The sequence below is a fragment of the Mirounga angustirostris genome, unplaced genomic scaffold (genome assembly GCF_029215605.1).
Source record: "Mirounga angustirostris isolate CCGP_5_RB_7025 unplaced genomic scaffold, mMirAng1.0.hap1 SCAF_15, whole genome shotgun sequence".
Lineage (NCBI taxonomy): Eukaryota > Metazoa > Chordata > Mammalia > Carnivora > Phocidae > Mirounga > Mirounga angustirostris.
In genome coordinates, this window is record NW_026991723.1 from 80,600,735 (window position 1) to 80,622,491 (window position 21,757).

At 42.3% G+C, this 21,757-nt stretch overlaps 1 protein-coding gene across 12 annotated transcripts in view; it reads left to right on the forward strand.

Annotated features, from left to right (window-relative positions):
- Positions 1 to 21,757, forward strand: part of CNTRL (centriolin) — an 83,214-nt gene that overhangs the window by 53,226 nt on the left and 8,231 nt on the right. For 11 of the 12 annotated variants that reach the window (XM_064579462.1, XM_064579451.1, XM_064579452.1 and 8 more), the window contains 17 exons: positions 159 to 275; positions 560 to 704; positions 1,203 to 1,354; positions 2,994 to 3,183; positions 4,447 to 4,760; positions 5,673 to 5,878; positions 8,116 to 8,308; positions 11,603 to 11,733; positions 11,859 to 11,999; positions 12,099 to 12,225; positions 13,206 to 13,370; positions 14,121 to 14,280; positions 15,814 to 15,929; positions 16,012 to 16,229; positions 18,333 to 18,490; positions 20,232 to 20,305; positions 21,455 to 21,643. In XM_064579462.1, coding sequence (XP_064435532.1) covers positions 159 to 275; positions 560 to 704; positions 1,203 to 1,354; positions 2,994 to 3,183; positions 4,447 to 4,760; positions 5,673 to 5,878; positions 8,116 to 8,308; positions 11,603 to 11,733; positions 11,859 to 11,999; positions 12,099 to 12,225; positions 13,206 to 13,370; positions 14,121 to 14,280; positions 15,814 to 15,929; positions 16,012 to 16,229; positions 18,333 to 18,490; positions 20,232 to 20,305; positions 21,455 to 21,643 — 2,796 coding nt within the window. The other variant, XM_064579459.1, reaches the window with a different exon arrangement.

The window sequence follows — 21,757 nt, forward strand, 5'->3', positions numbered from 1 at the left end:
ACGGGACAGGGTGGGACCTGGCGCCGCACACACACACACGCACTCACGCACGAGAGGCTGGCGATCGGACGAACACAGAGGAGTCTGAGAGGAAGAGAGAAATGAAGGAGACAGCGAATGATGGCAGTGCTGCCTCTCCCCTACCTCTGTCCCAGTAGGAGCTGCAGGAGACGCAGAGGTTCAGCAGAAAGGCAGCACAAGCGGCCAGGGAGCTGACCCGAGCAGAAGCGGAGATTGAACTCCTGCAGAACCTTCTCAGAGATAAAGAGGAGCAGGTCAGTGCTGGGGTCTCCCCCTTATTGGGCCTGTATCAGTTGCTCAAAGACAAAAGTAGTGGAAGTGGCCACTCAGAGAATTTGGAAGTGTAATCAGTGGTTCGTCAGCACTTGGTCCCCTACTGCGTGCTGGGCGGAGTGCGATTTCAGTACAAGGAGTGACGCAGCATCCTCGTGAGTAAAGCATGGGTAAAAGTTCTAGAAGTACTAAATCAAGCTGCAAGGATAAGTGCACCTGGGAAAGAGTATTCGTGGGCAACTTTGTGTATGTGATTTTTTAATAGTTTCAAAATGAGATGGTGAAAGTAGATGTTGGCACTGGAGGAGTGAACTCACAGGTGCTGGAGATGGAGAAACTAAATGAGACAATGGAGAGACAAAGGACAGAGATCGCAAGGCTGCGGAATTTACTGGACCTCACCGGGGCTGGTAAAGTATTGGGCTTTGATTTGGGTAGTAGTTTTAAAAACAGTTGTTCTAAAATCAAATCATGTGAAAAAAAGATCATCCTGTTTGTTTTTCACCGTAGCAAATTTATTTAACTGTGATAGATCAATTCCATGCTTGATTTACAGAGCTGTGATAATTAGCTTAATGAATAAAAACAAAGAATTTAAAAAACATTTTATGTAAGTGAAGTATTAAGGAACTTGATTACAATGAGACAAGAGATTTTTGAATTTTCAAAAGGAATAATGTTTACAAATCTGTTCTCTTTCCCTGGCTTACTTTATAAATGAACAACAGAGGGGTATGTTTATCCTCTTTAAGTGTTAGCAAAAACTTGTTACCACGGGACAGGCTGAAAAGTCAGCTTTGAGGAGCTGATCAAAGTCATTGGCTGCCGTGGCATCACTTGGGTACGTTGAGAGAGGAGGGAAGTAGAGGATTTCATGCCAAATTTCACAGAATGGCTTTCTTTTGCAGATGTTAACAAAGGAAGCTTTGAAAATGTTTTGGAAGAAATTGCTGAACTTCGACGTGAAGTTTCTCATCAGAATGATTACATCAGCAGCATGACCGATCCTTTCAAAAGACGAGGCTATTGGTACTTTATGCCACCACCAACATCATCAAAAGTAGGAAGTCTGTGATGCTGGGAGTGTATACTGAATTTTCTTGAAGGAAATGTGACAGTGTTCTCGTCTCCCAGTTTGTGAAGAAGGTCTCAAGAACAATATGTCTAGGCTAAGCCATGCATTGAGGTTCTTAAGTGTTTGTAATATTTGAGATGAAAATAGGGCCTTCCTGGGAATATTGCCGTTGCCCGTTCATGCCCAGGTGGTATGTTGTGGGTCCGTGAAAGAAGATTCTGCAAGGGGATAAGGTGACAAGCCCAGAGGGCCTGTTGGAAATGGGTAGAAAATTGTGCAGAGGCTGACAGAAAACTGGGCACCTGGATTTCATTTGATTTTAGCCAACATTTCATTCTGTGTTCATGAAATCTAGGTCAGGTGCTAGGTGGGATGGGGTGCCATGAGGAATGAATGATGTCCAAGAGCTCATGCGCTGGTTGGGAGACCCGTACACCAGTGTAATTACAACAATGGCATGCACGTGACAACAGACTTGACCTGTGTGCTCTGTTGTAGAGAAGTGTTAGGGCTTCCTCGCATGGGGAAGTTCAGGAAAGAAGGCTTCACACACAGTCATGAGGTCAGCACTTAGCCTTCAAGGGGTGGGCTTTTAGGAGGGAGGAAATGTGTGGAAGGGGAGAGTTGGTTTAGCTGTGGTGAGTAGCCTTGTGGGGTTGGACGGTTGGATGGGAACAGTGAAAGGTGAGGCTGGGAAAGTAGATGGGGCTCATGCTTTTGAAAAGGGCCTCAAAATCTCTTGCACTGACTCAGGGAGGCCTTGAGGACCGCGGCTGTGTAATGTGATCAGAGCCGTAGTTTAGGAGGAGTAATTGGGCTGAGTGTGGGGGCCCGGCTTGCGGGGGGTGAACCTGGGGCAGGGGCGGGGGGGCGCTGTGTGAACTCATTCCATGAGGGACAGAAGCCAGAGCTAGAGCAGTGGAGCTGGGGGAGAGATGGCACCAAGGATGTCCAGGAGACACAATGGTCACGGCTTGGGGCTTGAAGGTGGGAAGTGAGGAGAGGACAGTAAGCGGCCTGCATCTGGAGCAGCGGGGCTGGGTGATCTCCTGCTAGAATCAGCAGACAGGCAACAGTCAGGGAGAAGTGGCTGACACACGGGCATCCCAGGGCTGTGTAGACTTAACCAGAATCCAGACAGCCTTGACATCCAGGGCTGAAGGTGGAAGCTGTGTAGGTTAGATGTAACATTGTAAGGCTGAGCTGGGCGAGGGTTTGGGAAGTAGACCTATTTATGACTGGGAAGGAGGGAGGGTAGCAGAGTAGAGCTTCCCAGCCACACCAGGCTCCCAAGACAGCAGGAGACTAATATCCCATATGGCCTTGAAAATTCATTGGTTTCCCTGGCCTTCATTGGTGGGCCATCAGGGAGAAGGCAAAAGGGGAGAAGCCACCAGGAAAGATGAGCACTGGAGAAGAGAGGCCGACACTTAGCCCATTTACCTGACTTGACTGTGTAATCATGTCTCACTTCTTTCTGAAAAATGAGAATTAGAATCTATGAAAAGAAACCAGTTCTTTCTCAACTTTGCTACATCTCAGCGATTGTTCTAGACTTTGGCGTTTCTCCAACTCAGTCTTTTCATTTTTAGTAAATAGTGGGCTCATCTATCATTTATTTTAGGTTTCCAGCCACAGCTCCCAGGCCACCAAGGACTCTGGCGTCGGCCTAAAGTACACAGCCTCAACTCCTGTTAGAAAACCACGTCATGGACAGCAGGATGGAAAGGAGGACAGTGGTCCTCCACCTGTCTCGGGATACTGGGTGTATTCTCCCATCAGAAGTGGGTTACATAAATCGTTTTCAAATAGAGGTAAGTTAAATCACAGAAGGGAAGTTGCATTTCTCTTTTATTGGTTCCCTGAAATCCATAAGACACAATCCAGACTCCTTAGCTTGTTCTGCAAGGCCCTCTGTGCTGCGGCCTTGGCCAGTGACCTCTTGTCTCCCCTCCCATTACTGTCCCACAGTCAGCCATCCCAGCTGCCTAAGATACCCAAGGCATGCCATGTTCCTCTAACCTCCCTGTTTTAAACCCTTTGTTTAGAATGTCCTTCTTCCTTCCTCTCCTAAATCCATTCCTGTTGAACGTTCAACAAGACCCAGGCCCTCAAATAGCACTCCTTTATGGAGCCTTCCTCCACCCTGCCTCACCCAGGCTGACTGAGCGGCTTCGTCACCTGCGCTCCTGGAGCATGGCAGGTGCTTACCTCCTTGTGTCATGGCATTGACTAGCTCGACTAAAATGAAGTGGTTTTTTTAAAGATTTTATTTATTTTTTGACAGAGAGAGAGACAGCGAGAGAGGGAACACAAGCAGGGGGAGTGGGAGAGGGAGAAGCAGGCTTCCTGCCGAGCAGGGAGCCAGACGTGGGGCTCGATGCCAGGACCCCGGGATCATGACCCGAGCCGAAGGCAGACGCTTAACGACTGAGCCACCCAGGCGCCCGTAAAATGAAGTGTTATAGGTCCATCTTCTAAAGCTCTGAGAGGAAGAGTCAGACTTGGGAGTTAATCATAGCTCTTGTAGTAGGTAGCTGCGTGATCCTAGGCAAATTATGTAGCTCCTCTGAGACTGTTGAGTGTAAAGTAGGAATACACCCTTTGGAGAGTGTGTTCGTTCAGGAGCTATTTACTGAGTGCCTGCTGCGTGCTAAGCTGTCATCAGAGATGTAGATCCTGCTGGTCAGGGAGATAAGCAGGAAGGCCAGCAGCTTGGAGAGCCGTGCGCCGTGATCGTGGTCAGTGCTGAGGGCTGTGGGTCTCACTGCTCCTCTCTGCATCTCTGTTGGTCTCTTCTCTAGCCTGAAGCAGGCACCCAAGTGGTTGCTGAATAAATGAATGAAAACCAAAAAAAAAAAAAAGGCAAATCAACAGATAGGCGTAAGAAAAACTCAAGTATCAGCCACTGAAAATATATGAATCCCTGTTTTGATCAGCTTTTCAAAACTGCTTTTGACCTTTTTGGCGAAATTTCATTCTCACGTCTTGGGATTTGGGTCTAAGTGCTGCCGTTCTGTATAAATTTGTTTACCTAATAAGCCATGGGGGTAAAACACTCTTCTCTTTCTTTCAAGATGCAGACAGCGGAGGAGATAGCCAGGAAGAGAGCCAGCTAGATGACCAAGAGGTCCAGCCATTTGTACCTCCCCCCGGATACATGATATACACTGTGTTTCCCGATGGTTCTCCTGTACCCCAGGGCATGGCCCTGTATGCACCCCCTCCTCCCTTGCCCAACAATAGCCAACCTCTCAACCCCGGCGCTGTTGTTTATGGCCCACCTCCTGTTGGGGCTCCCATCGTGTATGGTCCTCCACCTGCCAGCTTGTCTGTACCCCTCATCCCCGTGGGGGTGCTGCATTGCAACGTCCCAGAACACCATAACTTGGTAAGTGGAAAGACGTAAGACTCCCTGTCCACACTGCGTCCATGGGAGACTGAATAAGGGTATATAAGTAATGATTCGACCTATTTATGAACGGATTATGTCCCAAGTGTGCTTATAAGGTTGGTGTTTAGAGTGGAGTAAGCATTCTTTTATTAAAATACTCTTCCGGACGAGAGTTAGGATACCAGGCCAGTCTGCAAACTTTGTTTAACCATCTTCTAACAAAAATGCTTTCAGTCTAGAAATTAACTATTTTTGGAGAGCCTATTGTGTATTTTTCTATTGACAAGTACTGATGTGTATATGAAGGTGTATTCGCATAGTAGTTCCTGTACTTGTGCCCACATGTATCCGTGTGTGTATACTCACACACATGTATGTGCTCGTGTATTCACATATACGAGCAGCAGGGTTGTGGTGGAGATTATCTCTGGGTGGTGAGATAGGTGATTATTTTTTTCTTTTCATAATTCGTACACAGGTTTCATATTCTGTTTTTCCCACTTAACATTACAGGCATTTCCCCATGGTTTTACAAATGTTTTTAAGTAGTATTTTAATGACTTTAAGTAGTATTTTAACTCCCCTCCGCTGTGTCCAGAGGAGGGAGACACCTGTGTCTGTCTCTTCTGCTACTTGCTGACCTCTGGAGGTAGAGATGATCCCTACGAGGTGTTTGGTGAATGTGTATCAGCCGTAGTTGGGCTGATGGAAAAGTTAAAAGCTCTGTTCATCAATTTCATCTGTGGTATGTGAAAAATTGGCTTGACTTAATTTTTCTTTTCACACTGAAGTCTTAGAAGCTACCACCATTTTCACATTGTAGATAGCACTTCGAGTTAATTGCAGCTCTTGGCAGGAAAGAGAAACATCAAGTGATGTTCTCAGTACTGTGTTTCTTTCTTTGTTCAGGAGAATGAAGTTTCTAGATTAGAAGACATAATGCAGCATTTAAAATCTGGGAAACAGGAACCGTGCATGAGAGCATCTAAGCGGCAGTCGGAGAAAGAACTGGAAGAACTGCATCATAATATTGATGGTCTTCTGCAAGAGAAGAAAGACTTAGAGTATGAAGTAGAAGAATTACATAGAACCATCCAGAAACATCAACAGCGAAAGTAATTATTATTAGCCATTTTATTTTTATAATTCTGATGAATAGGATATTGGCTCATTAAGGTAACCTAAGTCAGTGTTATCCGGTAGAGCTTTCTGTGATCTTGGAAATGCTGCAGATCTGTGTTGTCCAGAACAGTGGTCACTAGCCACATGTGCCTTTGAGCCCTTGAAATGTGGCTAACAAGTGAGGAATAGCGTTGAATTTAAAGTATTAGCCACGGGGTGACTCCCAGGCTGCGCGGTGCAAGCCTGAGTTCTCTTGGCCAGTAGTCCAAATCAGCTCTTCTTGTAGGCCCTTTTGGAGAATGGCACAGCCATCCGCCCTCCCCAGTTACTCTGGCTAAAAACATGCCAGGTGTCCTCAGCTCCTCTTTCCCCACTTTCCCAAGCCTCCAGCTGGTGTCCAAGTCTTACAAGTATACACAAAGAGCTGTCAAGCTGGTCCCCTTCTTTTGTCACTGCTGCCCTGGCCTTTAATCATGTCATCCTTGGTTGTTGGACTAACTTCCACATTAGCCTTCCCTGTCCAGCCTCTCCATTCTACCCTACACATAGCCAGGACCTGAGCGTGCCACTCCGCCGTGTGATGCGGTCCCATCACAATACACACCCGCCCTCCAGATCTGAACCCTGCCCGTCTGCCTTACCCTTCTCTCCCACACACAGTATTTGTTCACGCCCTACCTACTTTTCTTTGGTTTCGCCAAACACCACATTTTCTCCTGCCTCCCCACCTGTGCACATACTGTCCTTGCCTAAAATGGTTTCCCTACCCCCTGCCTACTCCACCTCGTCTTTCCAGGTGAAGATCAGGGATCCCATCTCTCACACAAAACCTTTCTCATCTCAGGCTCCCGCAGTTCAGGGCTGGCAACCTTGGGCATAATACTGTTCACGCCATGTTGTAAGGAGCCCAGGACGGCAGTAGCTGGGCCTCCCTCTTTGTGCCCCGGCATCTGGCATAGGGTCCATTAACAAATGCAGTATCTGCTGAGTGCATCAGATGGGTAGAAGCCCATCTTCTGCAGTAGCCCATGAGTTCTTGATGGTTTCCCCAGTTTTTTGTCATGTAAGCCAGACTGGCCCAGGCACCAAAGTTGGGGGGAGATCTGTGGAGGTCACAGAGGTGAGTGAGCTATGGCCTCTGCCTTCTAGGAGCTCACACGTGACTGGCCAATAGACCTGGCAGGGACAAGCAAGGGTCACACCAGGAGAAGATGGGGACTAGATGTTTGAGGGTTTCGAAGATGAAAGATGATTATGCTATTACTTTTGTAGGTATGTGATGGGGAAGAGGTTTTTTGAGGGAGGATAGTAAGGCAATGGGATAACCACTTCTTTTCCTAGTTATAAAGGTATAATATATGATCATTTTAAAGAATTTGGATAACACAGAAATGTCCGAAGAAGACAATAAAGATCGTCTGTATGCCTTCATTTAAAGAGAAAGAATCTGTTAATATGTTGATGAATTTATTTTCATGTTTTTCTGTCATAGTTTCATTTTCAAATTTTGACACATTAGCCTTGAGTTAGTGAATCCCTCCTTGTCTTGCTTTCTGTTTGTCAAATATTGTCACTATAATTTTACTCTAGTAGAACAGGGTAAATCACAAAATTAGTCTTTGAGGCAGCTAGTGAGCTACAAGTTGAGAGATAGTTTTAAGGGAATGGATGATTATTATGGTAGTAGTTTGTTTTATTTTTTATACCACAGAAGAATAGAAATAACATTCTCTTGACAAGTGCTGACCAAAAAAAAAGAATCAAAAAAGATAAAACAGCTACATCATACTTTATATATATTGTGTACTTACTGTCAATAGTATACCATGTTTGTTTTTAATATTTATTTATTTATTTTAAAGAGAGAGAAAGATTGTGCATGCATGTGAGAGCAAGGGGAGGGGTAGAGGATGAGGGAGAAAGAATCTCAAGCAGACTCCACGCTGAGTTCGGAGCCTGACGCAGGGCTCAGTCTCATGACCCTGAGATCATGATCTGAGCCAAAATCAGGAGTCGGACATTTACTCGACCGGGCCACCCAGGTGTCCCCAACAGTATACCATGTTGAATGAAAGGGTAAATGTATCCTTGAACATAATCAAATGTAGCCGGTCTCCCACTGCTTCTCATATGAAATTAGAAAATCATCCTACATCTTCTTATCAAGCTACAAGTGTCTATATTGTCTGCATTTAAAGTGTCTTAATGTGTGTGTATATGATTTTTTTAGAGACTTCATAGATGGAAATGTTGAAAGTCTTGTGAATGAACTAGAAATAGAGAAGTCACTCGAACACCATGAAGATGTTGTTGATGAAATTGAGTGCCTCGAGAGGACCCTTCTGAAGCGGCGCGCAGAGCTCAGGGAAGCCGACCGCCTGCTGGCAGAGGCCGAAAGGGAACTTTCATGCACAAAAGAGAAAGTATGTTCTGTTGTGGTTTGGGGTGAGGCAGCTTACTGTTGGCAGCATGAAGGACTAGAAAGAAAATATGACAAGAACACAGTCATCCAAGGCAGACGGTTGGGTTTCAGGCTGCGCTCTGCTAGTTAAAGAGCTGCAAGAATTTGGGCGAGCCCCCTAAGTCTCCAGCTTTGCTCTCCTCATCTGTTAGTTCAGGCCAGGAATACCAAGGCTGTTCAGTAAGGGTTAAATGAAGTAGTGTATATTTTTTTAAGATTTTATTTATTTGAGAGAGAGAGAGAGAGTGCAAGAGTGGGTGGAGGGGGGCAGAAGGAGAGGGAGAAGCAGATTACCCGCTGAGCAGGGAGCCCGATGTGGGGCTCAATCCCAGGATCCTGGAATTATGACCTGGGCCAAAGGCAGATGCTTAACTGCCTGAGCCACCAGGCGCCCCTAAATGAAGTAGCATATTGAAAGCTGCTAAAGTCATTTAGTTCCTAATGCACCCCACTTCCTTATCCTGTGTGTGTCTTTTTTAAATTATTTGGGCTCTGATAGCTCTGTGTATTAAATAGGTTAGTCTTATATTTTAAAACAGCAGTGGATCTCAGAAGACTTGTTCCTAGTATTACTTTGTTCTCCAAGTGGACGTTATAAAATCAAATATTTTTTGGTCTGAGGTAGTGTTCTTGAGACTACAACACAGAAGGAAATCAAGGAGGAAAAGGAGCTACCTGTCACTGGGCCTCTACTCTGGCCACACATTGGCTGTTTTATGAATACCCCTTCATTTAACTTTCCTGGCATCCTGTAAGATAGTTGTTAGCCCGGTGACGATGCGGCATTGGGAGGCTGGTAGCTAGCCCAGGGTCACGCAGCTAAAGTTCTGCTTCACCAAGAGAATTCCAGAGTGAAGACGTCCCAGACCCACATGGAGCATTTCAGGAACTACTATGTGTATGTTGTTATTTCAACACGGATGGATTTAAATGAATAGAAATCTATTACCCGGGGACTGAAAAGAAGACTTTATTAAAGAAATTCTGTGAGTGATGGCTTTAATAAATGGAAAAACATCCTGGTGTCTTTTCAGATGATCAGTTCCTTCTTCTGTCACACATTAGATGATTGTGAGAGAACATGGGTGTGAGCAGGACTAGAGAAGAATTTATCACTGGTATATAAATGAAAATTAAACTGGCGGAGATAGTAAGTGAACCAAGGCTAGTAAGCTCTTTCCCCTTCAGCCTCCCAAAATGACTCAGGGAGGCAGCTGGCTAAGGGGGAGGAGCAAGGGAGAAGGTGGTGTGTTTTGTAGAGATGCCAGATGTGTGTGTTTTGTAGAGATGCCAGATGTGTTAAAACCTCACATAGAAAGAGACCAAAAACTACTTAGAAAGGTGACTTTCTGGAGCATGTAGTGCATTTTATCTGGTGCTTTGCTGATGAAACTGACAGGAACCGGCTCTCTGACATGGAAAGAAGTGTGGTGAAATATCTAGCTGTTATGAATGGATAAAGAAGATGTGCTGTCGATATTCAATGGAATATTACTCAGCCATCAAAAAAATGAAATCTTAATCGTTTGCAACGATGTGGATGGAACTAGAGGATATTAGGCTAAGCAAAATAAGCCAGTCAGAGAAAGACAAATACGATATGATTTCACTCATATGTGGAATTTAAGAACCAAAACAGATGAACATAGGCGAAGGGAGGGAAAAATAAAATAAGACGAAATCAGAGAGGGAGACAAACCATGAGACTCTTAATCATAGGAAACAAACTGAGGGTTGCTGGAGGGGAGGGTGTGGGGGATGGGGTAACTGGGTGATGGGCATTAAGGAGGGCACGGGATGTAATGAGCACTGGGTGTTGTATGCAACTGATGAATCCCTGAATTCTACCTCTGAAACTAATAATACACTCTATGTTAATTGGTTTTAAATTTTAAAAAATATATATATAGCTGTTTGGGAGCCTGCCAACAACCCTTTTGCCTCCACACGGGGTATTTAGTAGACTAGTTTAACATACGCCTGTGAGTTTAGTGCAGCTGCAGAATGGGAGCTTTTTGCCTGAAGGTGAGTCACTGCTCAACCAAGTGCAAACCAAACACTATTTTTGGACCTTTGATGACATTGTTTTAAGCCTCTTATTTTAGACAGAAAAAGGAAACCAAGTTGATAAAAAAAAAAAAAATCTGTTTTTGCCAAATCTTGTTTAGGAAAATTTTTAAATACTTCAACAAAAATATTTAGTATTTGTGTTTCTCAGCCATAATTAAATCATCTTTCAATCAGTAAGGTTTTATTTAGCATGATAATACAGTACAGCAATAATCTCTACGAGGAGGGAATATTGGTAAAATCAGTTTGGTGTCACTTAATTGGGGAGATACTTTTAATTTAAAAAGCGTAATAATATACAGGTTATTTTTTTTTTTTTTTCAGATTTTATTTATTTGTCAGAGAGAGAGAGAGCACAAGCATGGGGAGAGCGGCAGGCAGAGGGAGAAGCAGACTCCCCGCTGAACAAAGAGCCTGATGAGGGGCCCGATCCCAGGACCCTGGATCATGACCTAAGCCGAAGGCAGACACTCAACCAACTGAGCCACCCAGGCGTTCCTATAAAGATTATTTTTGAGTAAAAAGATTCACAGACTCACTACCCTCAACGGACTGTTTCTTTTTTGGGTAGCCTTTCTGTCTTTGTGGGCACAGATACAGTTTTACATAGTTGCTCTTAGAGTACTTGTACCATTTTAAATTTATTTTTTTCGGGGCACCTGGGTGGCTCAGTTGTTAAGCGTCTGCCTTCAGCTCAGGTCGTGATCCCAGGGTCCTGGGATCGAGCCCCGCATCAGGCTCCCTGCTCAGCGGGAAGCCTGCTTCTCCCTCTCCCACTCCCCCTGCTTGTGTTCCTTCTCTTGGTATGTCTCTCTCTGTCAAATAAATAAATAAGATCTTAAAATAAATAAATTTATGTTTTTCAGCCAACATATCAACAACATTCTTCCATGTTGCTATGTTGCCATTTTAAAGGCTACACAGTATTCCATTGTGTTGATGTGTTATCACTTACTGAATCTATTATTTGTCAAGTCGTATATCAATCCACAATGAGGATTTTTGTGCAATAGTTTTTTACTCCTGAGTTCTTTTCTGAGAATTGGAGAGTCAAAGTGAGTGAACATCTTTACCAGTCTTTTTGTCTTGCCTTGGTGTTTTCCGAAAGAGTTGTACCAGTTCACACCACAGCAGCTGTGAGGGAGTATGGTAACTGGATTGCTTTTAACGACAGTGTCTTTTTTAGACAAAAAATGCCATCGAGAAGTTCGCTAATGCCAAGAGAAATTTATTGCAAGCCGAGAAAGATGCTGAGGAGTTAGAAAAGAGAGCCCAGGAAACTGCCGTTAACCTTGTCAAAGCCGACCAGCAGCTCAGGTAGGTGGAGTCCCTCAGCTGCTCAGTAAGATGAGGGAGGAGTTTGGTTCTGACAGGACAGTAAACGCCTTACGATAAATAACGCAGGTCTACGGGGCCTTGGGGAATAAAGCGATGTGTTTTAGGTTGCTCCAGGCTGACACGAAGGACTTAGAGCAGCACAAAATGGAGCAAGAGGAAATCTTGAAAGAAATAAACGAAGTTGTGGCAGCAAAAGACTCCGACTTCCAGTGTCTAAACGAGAAGAAGGAGGTCCTGGCGGGAGAGTAAGTGCAGCCTGTCGGGCGTCGGGGGCTCAAGCTGGGAGACCGCGCTCGGGGTCCAGCCTCGCTTCGGCCCTGCTCTAGTTCTGCTGCTCTTTGCAGGCTGCAGCAGCTGCAGAAGGACATCGAGACCGCACAGCACAGTGAGGATCACCACCTGCAGGTCCTCAAAGAGTCCGAGAACCTCCTGCAGGCCAAGAAAGCCGAGTTGGAAAAGCTGAAGAGGCAGGTAGGGCCACAAATGCCTTGAAAAAGCAGCGCGTGCTGCTTTGAAACCTACATCATTTATAATCATAATGTATGATTACAAAAAGTAATGCGTGTTCGAGTGTAGAAAAGACTGGAAAATACAAAAGAAGATACAGAGCATAAATGTGGCTGTATCTCCTGGTGATTAAAAGTAGATTCCAGGGACACCTGGGTGGCTCAGTCGTTAAGCGTCTGCCTTCGGCTCAGGTCATGATCCCGGGGTCCTGGGATCGAGCCCCGCATCGGGCTCCCTGGTCCGCGGGAAGCCTGCTTCTCCCTCTGCCGCTTCCCCTGCTTGTGTTCCCTTTCTCGCTGTGTCTCTCTTTGTCAAATAAATAAATAAAAATCTTAAAAAAAAAAGAGTAGAGTCCAACCCAAATTTGAATCCTGACTCAATAGAATATGTTATTGAGTGAAAGAAGCAAGTCTCGAAACAGGATGCACCCTGAGATCACTTATAGTACAAAAGCAGTCATCTGATAATGGGACATTATGAATGTCCTCTGTTTTCTTCCTTTTACATGTCTGCATTTTCTGTTTTTTTAATAAAAAAGTGTGTACCATCCTTAAAATTGTTAGTAATTTTTAAATTTACAAAATGAATCAATTTTTTCAATCCCTGCCTGACTTCCATTGCCAAGGTAGTTGTTAAATGGAATAAGATATAGATATGTAAGTATTTTGAAAACCATAACCTGAGGCATAATCATTATTATCATATTGTTGTTTTTGCTATGCTTTGAGTGCTTTTATGTAGGTGAGCTCAGGATCTTTATCAGGCATTTATGCCTGCACCCCTGGCCTGGTCCTCCTGACTCATGCAGCTGGGATAATTACACTTAGGCTAGTTCCTAATTGCCCCATTACCGTTAGCTGGATTGGGTATTCTCCATCACAGCAAGCACTGAAAGTTGCATGGCCTTTGGCAAGCTTTGCATTCTTCCCTTTTCTTTAATGCAGGTGTCGGGTCAGCAGCAGGAGATGGCCGTCTTGGACAGGCAGTTAGGGCGTAAAAAGGAAGAACTGCATCTCCTCCAGGAAAGCATGGTCCAGGCCAAAGCTGATCTCCAGGAAGCATTGAGACTGGGAGAAACTGAAGTAATTGAGAAGTGCAATCACATTCGGGTGTGTTTTTCATTAGGTTTTCTTAAAAGTCCTAGAATGATGTTGATTTATTTTGAGATATTTTAATTGGTTTCCCCTCCAAATGCAAATATAAATTCCTGAATCTTGACCCCTCTATAATATCAGCTTGATGTGGTGTTACGTATCCAGGCTGTGGCTGCGTGGGTAGCTCTCCCATAGAAGTTCTCTGCCTCTGTGCCTTTTCTCATACTATTTCTTCTCCAGGAATTTCCTTTTTGGGAATGTCCAGATCCTACCCATTTTTCATGGTTCAGCTTGATGCTTCTAAGACTTCCCTGACTTTTCCTTTACGTTGGAAGGAGTTTCTCTCTTTCCTGAGTTTGGAGGCACTCTGCACATTTCCTAGGGCATCATAGCCTTTCATGATCATGTTTATGCTCCTTGCCTAATTTCCCGCAAGGTGCTCAGCCTCTTGAGGGCAGGAGATGTATCAGAGTCAGCCTTTTCTTTCTATGACAAATTGCCTTGCATAGAGTAAATACTGCTTATGCATTTTAAATGAAGGTAATGTGTGACTTTCTTACTTCTATTGTACAGAAATATGTTAGTATAAAATAAAATAAATTGCTGTTCTTGACATAAAAGGCAAAATTGAACTCGTTTCCAGATTAGAATTTTTGTGAAATGAGATAGTTAATAACAAAAGTGATTTCAGTGTAATTTCTATTCATAATTTTGTAAAGCAGAGTTGACTTTTGTTTTCTTTTGTTTTTGTGGGGGGGTGCACAGGAAGTAAAATCTCTTCTGGAAGAACTCAGTTTTCAGAAAGGAGAACTGAATGTCCAGATTAGTGAAAAAAAAGCTCAACTCGCACTCGTAAAGCAGGAAATTGAAAAAGAGGAAGAGAATCTTCAGGTAGTTTTAGGACAAATGTCTAAACATAAAACTGGTAAGTTTAAAGGAAAGCAATCATATAAAGTCGGAGTTTGGAAATCTCTCTATTCCAGATCACAGAAAAAATACAAACGGTGGAATAAACTTCTTTTAAAGTTCAACTTTGTTATAGATGAGCAAAGAAAAGCAGTATTATAAAAGTATTTTATAATAAAAGTATTTTAGTATTTTCTGCCATTCAAATTGATAAAGTTTATTTAAGAGCATAATAGTCATAATAATTGCTGACCAGGATGTGGAGAAGGAAGAACACCTAACAGGCTATTTGATAGAAAAATAAATTGGACCAATCCCCCAGTGTTTCAAGTCTGAAAATTCACACCTATTGAACCATTTAGCCCATTTCTAGTTACTGAGAGAAAGGAAATATTCATATACATTTTAGCAATATTGTATTTATTTAGTAAGTAAGTCTTTATTTGCTTGTTTCACAAATTAAGCTGGCTGAGTTGGGATACTTGCAGCAAAATTTATAATAGAATTTGGAAACTTGGCCAATTTAAAAGCCACATTTTAAACATTTAATGGCATGCAAAAAATGCTGATGGGAAGATTGAAAATATAGATACAAAACTGAATATAGAGCATACTCCCAATTTATTTTGAAAATCTGTGCATGTGTGTGCGCACACGCACGTCTGCACGCTCCTGGAAGGAAATACATCAAAATACTATTGCTGTAGTGATCATCTTTGGGTTTTCATTTTTTCCTTGAAATTTCCTATAGTGAGTAAATATTTGTATAGTCAGAAAAGAGAGTTAATACTTGAAAATCTATATTTTAAAAGATAAAAAATTGTTATCTGAATCTCAGATTTTAACATCTTTCCTATTTATTTTGATTAAAATCCATTTAGATGGAGTAATTGCTCTTAAAACTAGATCTTTGTTAATGTTTTTGTTAAAATATTTTTAACAAATTAAAATTTAACAAGTTAATGTTTAGCAATATTTTAAAGGATTTTTTTTTTTTTTTTTTTTTCATTAAAATACAGTTAGCTCCAGGGTACCTGGGTGGCTCAGTTGGTTAAGCCTCTGGCTTTGGCTCAGGTCATAGTCTCAGGGTCCTGGGATCGAGCCCTGCTTTGGACTCCCTGCTCATTGGGGAGTCTGCTTCTCCCTCTTCTCCCACCCCCGTTTGTGTGCACGCTTCTCTCGCTCTCTCAGATAAATAAAATCTTCTTAAAAATACAATTAGCTCCGGGCACCTGGGTGGCTCAGATGGTTAAGCGTCTGCCTTCGGCTCAGGTCATGATCCCAGGGTCCTGGGATCGAGTCCCGCATCGGGCTCCCTGCTCCTTGGGAGCCTGCTTCTCCCTCTGCCTCTCTCTCTCTCTCTGTCTGTCTCTCATGAATAAATAAATAAAATCTTAAAAAAAAAAAAAATACAATTAGCTCCATTAATTCAGCACAATAGATATGTTTTGATGACCTATTGTTTCTTATATCAACAGCATTATTTTCTGTTTCATTTTGTAAATGTTTTCAACTACATTTAATAGCATGGATCGTGCTCTGTTTCTCTTAGAACTAAAGAATATTCTGGACATGTTGCAACTTGAAAACAATGAGCTGCAAGGTTTGAAGCTACAGCATGATCAAAAGGTGTCTGAATTAGAGAAGACTCAGGTTGAAGTGCTGGAGGTAATGAACGAAGCCGTTTTACCCTTAGCCAACTGCAGTCTTTCTCTTTGGGCATGTGTGAGTCCCCTTTTATCTGATTTAGGAGAGACTGGAGTTAGAGAGCCTGCAGCAGACAGCCCTGCGACAGAGAGGGGAGATAGAGTGGCAGAAGCAGCTCCTCGAGAGGGACAAACGGGAAGTAGAGCGGATGACTGCCGAGACCCGAGCGTTACAGTCATCTATTGAGTCTTTGTGCAAAGAAAAGAAAGATCTTGAAGAAAAACAGGACAGCTGGGAAAAGAAGTTGGCACAGACCAAACGGTGAGAGCAAAAACCAATAAGCTTACAAGATCCCTTCCTGAACACTAAAGCATAATAATATACACAGTGGAAAAGGAGTGGAAAATAAAGAGGAAAAAAATACTCCACGAACTCAATATCACAGTACAGCTCACCAGTAGCATTTCTGGGTGCATTTCCTTTTAGGCTTTTCTTTTTCCAAAGCACTTTTTAAAATAAAAGGATTTTTATATCCATTTTTTATCCATTTAAAATAAAATGGATTTTTTTAGGTAAAATAACAAATGCTAGAAGATATAGCTAAGTGGAGAGATACCTGTTTGTGGGTAGAAAGGCAATATTGTTAAGATTCAGTTCTCCTTAAATTGATCTGTAGATTCAGAACAATCCCAATCAAAATCCCAACAGGCTTTCCAAATAGAAATTGACAATCAGGTTCTGAAATTCATGTGGAAATGCAAAGGATGGTCATAGAATAGAATCTAAAACTTTTTAGCTATGACACCAGAACAACCCTGAAAAAGAACAAAAGTTTAGGGCTAACACTACCTGATTTCAAAACTCAGTGTACAGCTATGGTAATCAAAACACTGTGGTACTGGTATAAAAATAGAAAAATCAATCAATGGAACAGAATAGAAAGTCCAAGAGTAAATGTACAAATGTGTGGACAACTGATTTTGACAAAGATGCAAAGGTATCTTTTTCAGTAGAGAAAAGACGGTCTTTTCAAAAAATATTGCTGAAACGATTGCATATCCGAAACCCCAGAAGTGAACTTCAGCCCACACCCACACTATTAATAAAAATTACCTCAAAATGGACCATAAACAAAAATGTGAAACCTAAATATAAAACTTCTAGGAGAAAACATAGGAAAAAAACCTTTGTGACCTTGGGTTAGGCAGAATTTCCTAGATACGATACCCAAAGCATGGTCCATAAAAGAATAAATTGGTAAAATTGAACTTCATCAAAATTCAAAACTTCTCCTCAAGAGACACTGTTAAGATAATGAAAAGACATGTTGCAGACTGGGAGAAGAATCTTTGCAACCATGTATTTTCAATAAAGGGCTTGTACCCAGAGCATATATATACAAAGAACTCTCATGACTCAATAATGAAAAAAACGAACAGCCCAGTTTTTCAAATGGGCAAAAGATTTGAGCAGACATTTCACTTAAGAAGATGAATGGATGGCAAATAAATACATAAAAAGATACGCCTCATCATTAACCATTAGGAAAATGCAAATTAAAACCACGATGAGATAACACTACATACCTATTAGAAGGGCTAAAATTGAAGTCTGACGATACCAAATGTTGGCATGGAACTTTCATACACAATTGGTGGGAGTGTAAAATGTTAGACCACTTTGGAGAACAGTTTGGCAGTTATTTAAAAACTCTTACATACATTGACCAGAAGAGCTAGCCATTCCACTCCAAGATATTTATTCGTGAGAAGCGAAAGCGTATGTTCATACAAAGAATGATGTACTTTAATGTTCATAGCAGCTTTATTTGAAACGGCCAAGACCTGGAAATGACCTAAACGTCCATCAGCTGGTGAATGGATAGACAAATGACAGTATATCCCTACCGTGGAATACTATTCGTCAGTAAGAAGGGAATGCAGTATCAATACACACAACAACATGGATGAATCTCAGAGCGACTATGCTCAGTGAGAGAAGCCAGACAGAAACTAGCCCATACTATGGGACTCCGGTCATGTAAAAGAAAGCGGGCTCGTGCATGTCTGTTTTTTGGACAAATCCTATTACACAGTTGTGTTTCCTGCTTTCTCACTTACCAGAAGCTAGCCATCTATTTTAATTGCCAAATTTGGGGAATTCTGAGTGCTGTCCATGTTTTTATCCCTGATTTTTATAAAACTTCAGTTTAGTGAGTCACTTTTCAAAAAATCTCCTGTTTGGAAAGCTGAAAATAAGATGTCTTTTGAAAATGAGTTGAAGAGCCGTAAGTTTTGTTAAGGTTTATAATCATTCATAGTCCATAACCGTCCTGTGAAAGCAGAACACTGTTCCTCGGCTGTGTCTTGTGCGTGCTTGGACGTTTTATGTTCGATAGTCTGACTTACTCTGCTTGCGCGGTAGGGTTTTAGCAGCAGCAGAAGAGAATAGCAAAATGGAGCAGGCAAACGTGGAAAAGTTGGAATCGGATGTCAGAAAGCTGCAGCAGGAGCTAGACCGACTCAACAGAGAGAAGCTCTCACTGCAGGAAGACCTGAGAGCAGCTCAGCAGCAGCTACAAGGTACGAGGCTGCCCCTTGGGAGGGTGCGCCTTCCTTCGGGTAGGTTTTTCTTTCCTTGTCTTCCCTTTTCTTTTTACTGAATATACAACCTTTTCTCTTCCTTAAATTTGGAGTTTAATTATACAAAGATGAGAAGTCAGGTTTTGTGACCTAAAAATATTTCCTTATTAAAACTATATTACTACTTCGGTAAAGTAAACAGAAAAGATAGGGAGACACACCTGTGTACTTACAGAGCTGCAGGGCAGTCATGCCGGCTCCCTGGGGAGGGAATTCCCAGCACGCCCTCGCTCGTCTGTGAGGACACAGAGCCGTCCAGGTTGAGGCGTACACATTCAGTCCTGCATGGTCAGCCCTCTGCCATGAATGTGCCTGTCCAGTTGTCTGCTGCTTAGAGCAGACATTTACCTTCTGCATCCCCCAGCCATCGGGGGAGGACGAGGGCCGTTCTTCTGGGAGGGTTTCCGGGTGACTCTCTTTCATCAGCATCAGCATATCTGGAATCAGAGGAGTTTCCAAAACCTTTTCTCTTTTCACATCTCGCTGCAGCAGAGTCTTGGAAAACAAAACCAGAACTCAGCTATTCCTCAGAAGGAATCTCTTACCAAGATCATCTCCACGGGGACTGACCCTGCCTGTCCAATGCTTGTCCATTCGGGATGTAAACCATCTTTGCCCCTTGGTCTTGCCTCCCGGGTTCTTCTTTTAATTGTTTGCTTTTCTTATTATAGAAATAATTCATGCTAATGGGCATGGGATTTATTTTAGAAGTGACAGAAATGTTCTAAAATTAGATTGTGGTGATGTTTGCATGACTCTGCGAATATACTTAAAGCCAGTGAATTGCATATTTTAAAATGGGTAAAATGCTTGGTATGTGAATTATATCTCAGTAATGCTGTTTTAAAAAAGTTAATGTTCCTTAAAGAACAATTTAAAGACAAGCAAAAAGATGAAATAAAAATTACTATTGACCTCACCCCTCAGAGATAATTCCTTTTAACAGTGTGGTGAATATCCTTCCAGATTTTTCCTTGGGATATGTGTGTGTGTGTGTGTGTGTGTGTGTAGTTTTAAAACAAAAAACAAAGATGCAGATAACACCTTTAGTACCAAAACTTTGTAAGCATCCATGATTAGAAGTTACTAAATAATTCCAGCTAACAATGTACTTGTACTTGTCTTGTCGAGCCCTTACTGTGTCTCAGACATGATGCAACTATTTTATATGCATTTCTTCATTTAATCCTTGTAACATTTTTATGATAGAAACTGTTTCACCCATTTACAGATGAGGAAGCTTAAGCTTAGTTTCCTTGTGACTTACTCAAGTGAGAAGTAACTTCCTCAAGGTCGTACAGCTACTAAGTGACAAAGCGAGCACACATAAAATCTTTTCCCAAGTTGTCTCCCTTTAAGGTTGTACCAAATTTACATTTCTCCCAGCAATGTAGAAGGTATTCATTTTTAAACCATGCACATCGTCAACACTAGGTATTATCTGTACATTTTTTTTTATTGTGAGGTTTTGAACATGTAAATCTAAAAACCTGAGCTCCAAGCCCAGACATAGGTTGTGCGTGTTAACTCACTCTTTTGACCTTTTAATAAGTAAATGCATAGCCATACATTTAACAGAAATAAGTTTATATTCACTTCCACTCTACTTTTTTGGGGGGCTGATGGGAATTTGGAAAATGCATACAAGTGTATTTATGTTACGTAAATGTTATTTCTGTAGAAAAACGAGAAGCAATAAAGTCACTACAGGAGGAACTAGCTGATGTCCAAGACCATTTGAACCGAGCGAAACAGGTAAGTTTAACTAATGTAATCTTCTGGTAGTATCCTGAAGGTGTGCAGACAATTGGTTAAAATAAAAAACAAATCAAGTAGGTTGGTTCCTTTTCATACCAGCAGGTCCCATAGGGCCATTTATAAGACATAAACATATAGACACAAAACTTTTGGTGCAGAGCAGTGATTTTCTCATTTATGTTAGCCCTAGAACTCTTGAGTCAAAGTTTTACTTGAAGATAATAAGTAAGGTGGTGGCTAGATCAGAGCCTAAACCCTCAGCCAGCCCCTCTGGGGGCTTCAGGCACCGGATGGACCATCTCTTATCCATGGCACAGACAAGACCCCCACAGGCTGGGCTCAGATTTGGTCACTCACTGAGCGGCAGAGTAACTGCCAATTTCAGAGCAACTGGGCCTCCATCTTGTCAGATGTTCAGTAAAGCTGATTCTTGACCCTTATACTTCGGATAGTCTTCTTAAAGACAATTGAGTGTTGTCCAATGAGAAGAGTGCTGTAATTTGAGTTTCAAAGAACCTCAAGCAAGTTCTGGGCCTCAGTTTCCACTATGTAAACTAGGGGTTGGATTAGACATCTGAATTCTTCCAAGAGGTCTTTAGGAATCTGTGTTTCTAAGTTGTATAAAACTTAAAGTATTCCATCTTTAAAAAATTCTTACACGGGCTCTAATGAGTATTTTCTGTGTTGTTAGGAATAGAGTAACTTTTTCAAAAAGGTTTAATTTGGATTCCTTGCAGAAAGAAGAATTTATTATTTTCTGAGTTTTTTCAACCTACATAAATATTTCAAAGAGAAACAAAACCATGACTTTAGGTTCATTTTCAGTGAGAATTAAGCCTTATTCACAGCTCTCCTTAATGTTCTTAGCAATCTTGTTTATTCCCACCTCAGTGATGGAGCAACTAAAGTTTAGAAGAACTGGGTCTCTTAGTTTGTGACATCTTCTGTCATCTTCTTAGACACTAAAAAGAGGAAAGCTGATGATTAAATTGCGTTCTGGGTGCCTTCAGTAAGTTTGTTGAGATAATGAAGGATGCGGGACTTGCATGTTTATTTTGTCAGACTTGCTGGATCTCAGGAAGGGCACTCACCAGCCCCAGAGCAGATGGCTTTGTTAGTAGTTTCCATGTGTTCTTTCACATAAAGGACGTGCTTCACACCACCAAGCATAAGGACGTGCTGCTTAGTGAACAGACCAGGCTCGAGAAGGACATTGGTGAATGGATGCAGAGGCTTGAAGACTGCCGGAAAGAAGGGGAGACAAAGCAGCAACAGCTTCAAGTGCTTCAGAATGAGATTGAAGGAAACAAGACTAAGCTAGCCCAACAAGAAATGGTACTACACATTTATGATTTTACAGAAAAGGAAACACTTGTCACTCGGGTGAGCTTTTCCCAGCCAGAAGCTGCTCGGAAGGGTCCCCCATAACCGCCCTGTGTAACCGGGAGG